The sequence below is a fragment of the Poromitra crassiceps genome (genome assembly GCF_964638095.1).
Source record: "Poromitra crassiceps genome assembly, chromosome: 4".
Taxonomy (NCBI): Eukaryota; Metazoa; Chordata; class Actinopteri; order Beryciformes; family Melamphaidae; genus Poromitra; species Poromitra crassiceps.
Window position 1 is genome coordinate 5,468,312 of NC_139626.1, and position 7,338 is coordinate 5,475,649.

At 42.3% G+C, this 7,338-nt stretch overlaps 1 protein-coding gene across 1 annotated transcript; it reads left to right on the forward strand.

Annotated features, from left to right (window-relative positions):
• Positions 1-2,437: 2,437 nt before the first annotated feature.
• On the forward strand, positions 2,438-6,527 carry LOC310775004 (uncharacterized protein; the record flags this gene model as incomplete). The annotated part of the gene is made up of 3 exons (XM_083635081.1): positions 2,438-2,649; positions 4,242-4,423; positions 6,159-6,527. Exons 1-3 carry the CDS (start codon positions 2,460-2,462, stop codon positions 6,525-6,527), a joined length of 741 nt encoding a protein of 246 aa, XP_083491207.1. The 5' UTR covers positions 2,438-2,459.
• Positions 6,528-7,338: the final 811 nt, after the last annotated feature.

Consider the following 7,338-nt stretch of genomic DNA (forward strand, 5'->3'; position numbering starts at 1 on the left):
ATTTGTTGTGTTCTGTTTTTTTTGGTCAGATGTTCTGATGGTTTCTTGTGGGTTTTTTTTTTTTTTTTGCCAGACGTTCTGATGCGTTCTGATGGTTTCTTACCGTTTGTTTTTTGTTTGATGGGTGTGCCACTTGTCAAGGCTTTAAGTGTAACCAGCAGTCCCTCAGTTTAGCACATGGTCTTTATACCCTTGGCAGTAGACATGGATCAGAGGAATCTGCAGCAAGATGAGAAACTGATAATGAGATCTAAACTGGAGCCAAACCTATCAGAGTAAAAACAGCTGACCGCTCACAGATGGAACAGAGCTTTTCTCGTTATGCCCTCTGAACAATGGCCTGTTCACCACACACACCCATGATCCACTCCCGGACTTGAGGAAACCCGTTTGGTGGCCTCACACAGGTCAATCAGCATCCAGATCTACTGGATCCCAGCCGATTTAGTACCCGGAAAGATCTGGTCCAGGTGACATATCAAAGACTACAGGATACCATGCGTCCTGGTGACGCACCTGGTCGCATACGATGAAGTCTCAGGTCTGAATCTGACCCGAGGTCCTTTACCGCATGTCATGTCCTCTCTCTATCCTCACCTTTCCTGTCCTATCTAAATAAAGGCAGAAATGCCCCCCCAAAAAAATCATCTTAAACAAAAAGACTGCAGGATATTTACTGAAGATTTCCAGGCTCTTAAGTCCGGTAAAGAACTTCCTAATTGTGAAGCGCAACTTTCTTTTTGACTCACTCATATTCGTCTCTTATCTCCTTCTTGTCAGACCTACTTCAACAGTCACAGATCAAGGGTTAAAGCTACAATATGAAAACATTGCAAGAGGAAGTGGGCTATAGCTCACTCAGATGAACATGTGGATGTTGTGTGATGTCAAAGGTTGTTTATTCAATTCCTGCATCAGGCAGGACCCGTGATGCTATTTTTTATCATCAGTAGTTTGAACACTGATAGAAATAAGCTGATGTAGAGTCTAGTCGGTCAGATAAACAACTTCTCTCTCGTTCAATTCCAACCTATCTCACTCTTTATGCTCTGTGTTGTCAGTCTGAACACACTGTGTAGAATTCAGAAAGTGAACTCCAAGCAGCTCATAGCTCAGCAGGTTGAGTCCATGTGTCTGTGTCCCTAACCAACAGGTGGATTATTGATTTGATTCCCGATGGAGGAGACATATTACAGCACGTCACCAGCTGTTTACGCCTAGCGCCCCACTTTGATATACTCAAATTAATTAGAAGTGTAATAAAAACTAAAAGAAGATTGTTATGCCTATTTCCACTTTTATTCAAATACAAATAACTTTGCACAGATGAAAGTTCATTCTGTGCACATCCCAGGTTAGAACTCACAACCTCTCCCTCTGAAGGCAGCTGACATACACAGTGAACCACAAAGGCACTGCCACTGATGCTGTATTTCTCTCTGTATGATGGCAGAAGGGAGCAGATGGTCCTTTGGAATCTGTACATATTAATTCTGAAGTGTGCCTTTATTACTACTCTCAAACTAGTAATGATGTTGTAATAACCACTACTGCCTGATGTTAACCAAAGTGCCCTTCTGGGACATGTATTAAACTGATTGATTGATTGATTGTATTTCTCTCTGTATGACTTTTGAAGTGCCTGGCTATAGGTCAAAATCTGGAAATGGCTACTTTATATTTGAGCTTTTAGTCAATTTAGAAATAGGTAAGTAGACTCGATGGAGGAGACATTACAGCACTGCCCTTAATATCCTCAAATTACTGTATTATGTTTACCATTAACAATTTTCAGAGACTTCACAAACAGACTGTTTTAACAGTTCAGAAAGCAGCTGAAATGTAATGTTTATGAATGTGATGAAAGCACCTGACTTTAGTGTAAATATAATTTAATTTATTATGTAGTGTTATTATATTATTATACTATGTATGCCCGTTTTTTCGGATGATGGCGAAGGCTGATGATGGCCAATCTCTGCCTGTGATTGGCCTAGCGTCAATGCTCACGTTTGATCTTCTGGCTCGCCCGGAAAGAAGGTGGCAGCAGCCGAGTACAGTCAGCCAATCAGAGGCAGAGGGGCGGGTCATGCCTGCGCCTAGCCTTCGCCATCATGGGAAAGAAAATATTGCGTCCAGCGAACAGCATTTACCCATTTGGCCATTTAGATACTGAGAAGAATGTTCTCAATGTTATTAAAAGTTATTGTTATACAGAAACGTAATTTGTATTGTATAGCTTCGTTTAAATGCTTAGTTTATTGTTTTAATATGCACATTTATCATTTTCCAATGGCTTCTGTGTGCTCTACGTTTGTGCAAAATTCTTCTTTTACTCTGAAAGATGTCACCGGAAGTGCTTATTGTTGCTCGTCTTATTGTTGCTCACGCAACAGAGGTCGGATAGCTTTCGTCTTGTTCTTCGCGTTGATCCAGCTTCATCTCGTCTGTCCCTCACCATGGACTGTAAATATAAGGTCCCTCCAGAAGAACAGAACATGGCCCTGTGGAGCGAGGCGGCTGAGGAGCAGCTGGTCAGCATGATCCAGGAGAGGCCGGCTCTGTACGACACGTCCGAGAAACGCTACTCCAGCCGCGGGCTGAGGACACAGCTGTGGCGTGAGATGGAGAACACGCTGAGTATATCAGGTAATTAACGCTAGTAAGAGTTCCTTTATCTAATGAGCGCTTAGCACAAACTGTTAGTGATTGTGTTATAGTTCGCTTAGCGCACACAGTAAATATCTGTTCTTTGAACATCGAGTTGTGTGTTGTTGTTACTGCCTCATTGCATTTTCTATGAGAAAGTTGTGTGGCAGTCCTCCTTGCTAAGTGAGAAGAGACAAACTTCCTGGCTAGCTCGCATGTCACACGGCACTATAGGTTCCAATCAGTGGCGTCATTTCAGCAAAAGCCAAGGTATGGCAAGGTACGCGGTGTGGAGGGGGCTTCACGGAAACAATTAAGTGCCTTTTAAACATGAAGTCTGGATCATGTCAGGCTAGAGAGAGCAGGATATTTTCAGGTTTTGCCTGTGTGAAATCAGTTGTGCACTAGTGAACTAGTACATTTTGGTGAGTTGTTTCTATGCAATTCAGTTATATGACATGTTTTTTATTCCAGTGAATGACATGTAGTGTTAAATCTTTTCTTTTCTTTTTTAGCGATAAGCACAGCTGCACAGGACCTCACAGGCTGTGCATAAAACGAATGCTGTACAAGGAGCTTATTATGACCCGATGAAGTGCCTTAGTTTTTTTCTTATTGATGTAGCTTCCCCCTGAGCCTTGTATTGTAGCGGTTGTCTTTGTGTCTTTTATATGTTTGTATGATGGTCTTTAATAAAATGTAAAAGAAAGAAAGAAACAAACGGATACACATTTTTATTGTTCCCCCGTTAAAACGCCGATTCGAGTTTTGTAGGCTAACTAGACTAGAGCTAGCCCCAAAGTGACCCTACTACTGTACTTCGTGTATATTATATATACACTCGTGCAGTATTAGGGTCACATAGCGTTCCAATAGGCAATAGGGGGGAACGGCTGTTCAAAACGCTCTCCTACCCGTCTCCGACGTCCGATTGCAGATCCGAAGATATGATAGTCCTCCTACGGATGCCAGTAATTTAGCCGGGGTGGTTAAAATTATACTGCTGTGTGAAACAACCATTTAAAAGCACTCTTTCCACAGCCTGTACCGTATTTAGGAGAGGAGAAGCTTCCTAGTGCCGACAGGAACCTTGGGAGTTTGAGTATTTCATGACATGTTTTGCTTCCCAGGTGCGCTGGATTTGATGATTTGAATGATCACTGAGCCGCCGTCTCCGTGTGACTGCATGTGTTGTTTGCTCGCCGCCTGCAAGCGGTGCACCATGATAGTGAGATCAAACACACCCTGCTGTAAATTCAGCACAGGCTGTGGAAAGACTGCTTTTAAACGGTTGTTTCATGCAGTTGGGTTCTATACGCTGGACGTCTCGGCCCTCTGCATGGCACAGGCAGTCTTGAGACACAGTCATTCAATGCTGATTATTTATTGTATTCTTTTGTAATTGTTTTTATATGTGTAAATAAACAACAACAACAACAACAACAGTCACCATCATAGCTGGCTAACTAGTGTCTTGATTCTGTCCTGTCCCAACAAGAAGAGTATTAGCTAACCTTTGTTGGCACTGCCTATAGACATGAATTGGACATGCTAACGAGGCACTAGGCTGAAAAGTTGTCTTTGTGATTCAGAGAAAGAGCTGAAGAGGAGGTGGGACTCTCTGCGGACCCAGTATACGCGCTACCTGAAGCTGACTCCCTCAGGAAGCTGTGGAGCACAGAAGACTGGCAGGCAACAGTGGATCTTGACCCGACTGCAGTTTTTAGAGCCCCACACAAAAAGGAAGGAGACCACTTCCAACCTTAATATCAAGGTAACTCTTTTATTTGTTGAGTGAAAAGCCCACATTTCAGGGTATTGTGACGTGGTTGAACTTTGTTTTCTAACCGTTCATTTTTTAAAGTAAATTTGACGTGTGAGAGAGATAGAGCATGACCCTAGGCCAGTGTTTCCGAAACTGAGGTACACGTACTGCTAGGGGTACGTGGAGGTACTACAGGGGGAGAAACAGGGGGAGAACTTGGGAGAAAAGGGAAAATGGAAAAATGTCAGAATAAATAAATGAAATTATAAAATAAATCTGCACAGGAGGCATTAATTGCAACTCTTTCACCTCATTTTGTTAATTTGTAATATGTTATATTCTTCAAGCGGTGGGTTATCACTCACACCAGGCCCTTCACCCGAGAAGCTGGTGAATTTGATCACGTTTTCAACGCAGATGATTGAGAAAAATAAGCTGCATCATAGGCAGCCATGGATGAAACAGATGTGTGGTTTATATGGTTGGCTCAATACAGTTGATACAACAGGTGCATGCAGCTCTCGTCTGTGCAGCATTTGAACGTTACGCACAGGAGACAGAATGACTACCTTGAGGGCGAAGGGGGGGATATTTCTGACTGAGCATTCACCTGAAAATAAAGTGAGTTATTTACAGTTAGTCTGTCAGTAAAAGGTTTGACGAATAAATCAATCAAAAACACACAATCTACTTCCAACACACGTTTAGATTCATTGGATTGCGTGGAAGGAAAAGAGATGCCAAATTCAGTAAAACATTTTGACAGTTTAAGGTCGCCCTGGGAATCAGCAAATGAACACGCATCATAAAATTGGACTCGTGACCCTTAGTCGGTCTTCAATCGGCATACATTCAATACATCTAGCACATGATCTCGACCTTAACAGCAGTTTTGCCTGCAATTTTCTTGCCTGCAAGTGGTAATCACACAGACCCCCCCCCCCCCAACCCCGCGTGCGAGTACCCGGTTACTTGTTCATAATCGACGGAGAGTACTCGAGTATTTTAATTGCTTAAAATGCCCCTCCCTATTGATTACCTGCACTCCCTGCCCAGAACAGACACAAACTGGTCCATGATGCCACAGGGCACGCCCGCATGACTGTGCTCTGCCTGCTGACACGCCACTGCCTTCGCCACCTTGTCTCCATCATCTGTGGAAAAGGGCAAGAAAAAAAGGTACAAAGATATCAAAGTTCCAGGCTGATATTCATGTAAACAAAACCATTCTAGAGGTTATACAACTAAAGTACTGGTGATCAACAGCAGCAAACCACCTACTGTATCTACTGATATCAAGCAATATCAGTATTTATGTAAAGTTTCGACCAATATATTGAATCAATACTGGTATTCCTCCAATCTAACATCAAGCAATATCAGTATTTATGTAAAGTTTCGACCAATATATTGAATCAATACTGGTATTCCTCCTCCCCCGATTTCCCCCCCGTTTTCTCCCCAATTGTACTTTGCCAATTCCCCCTGCCAAGCTGTCCCCGGTCGTTGCTCCGCCCCCTCTGCCGATCTGGGGAGAGTTGTAGACTAGCACATGCTTCCTCCGATACACGTGCAGTCGCCAGTCGCTTCTTTTCATCTGACAGCGAGGGGCTTCACTGGCAGCACGTAGCACGTGGATCAGCTATTCCCCCCCAGTTCCCTCCCCCCCCCCTGAACAGGTGCCCCAACCGAACAAAGAAGGCGTTAGTCATTTATCTCCAAACTGAAATATTGTGTCAAACAGATGAGCGGCTGGTGCAGTGAGGAGGAGGTGGAGAGCCAGCTGAGCCCAGACGTCAGCCACTGTGCCCTGGTTCCTGCCACCAGCCCTCCCTGCTCTGTCCCAGCAGAGCCTGCTGCCCCCACTGCATCCCAGCGGCCTGGCCCATCCAGGAGGCTCGTACGGGGGGCAAAGCGTGGACGCCCTCTGCCAGCAGACCCCTCTTCGTTCCAGCAGGGAGTGCTGGATCACCTCAACAAAGATGTTGGCGAGGAGGAACATTTTCTGTTGAGTCTGGTACCGGCTCTTAAAAGACTGGATAATAGAAAGAAAGCCCTTGTCCGGATCAAGTTCCAGCAGTTTTTGTATGATGTGGAATTTTCCGATGATTAGTTTTATTCGTAGCTATCACCCCACACACGTCCAGTCAGTTCAGTTCGTTAAAACAGGGTTCCCACAGTCATGGAAAACCTGGAAAAGTCATGGAATTTCAATATCACATTTTTCCGGCCCGGAAAAGTAATTATACACATATATATATATATATATATATATATATATATATATATATATATATATATATATATATATATGAAGAGTTCATTTGCAAAAACAGGTATCTCCGTTTGGATTTTTTATAATTTTATTTTATATATTGATGTATTTATACTGTAATTAATTTATTTTTGGGAAATTTGTATTATCAATCATAACTAAAACCTATTCATCTGATAATTTTCACATAAATCACCTCAATAATGTTTTCTTTGTGCACTCCAGGGAGTATCAAACAGATGTTTGTTCATTTTACGAATGGCGTTTACCTGTTTTTGCAAATGAACTCTTCATATATATATATATATATATATATATATATATATATATATATATATATATATACAGATCCTTTCCAAAAAATTTGAGTATCATGGAAACGTTTTTTTTTCATAATTTCTTTCAAAAAGGGTAACTTTCATAGATTATAGATTCATTACACACAAAGTGAAATATTTCTAGCCTTTATTCGTTTCATTTTTCATAATTTTGGCCTACAGCTCCAGAAAACCCCAAAAACAGTATTTCAAGAAATTAGATTAGTGTGAAGAAAATCAGCAGTTACTTCTCAGTTATGACTGACTCCAGCCTCAGTCTACTCCCTCTGAATCTCTGCCAAATGTTTGAATCGTCTTTGCTTGACAATCTG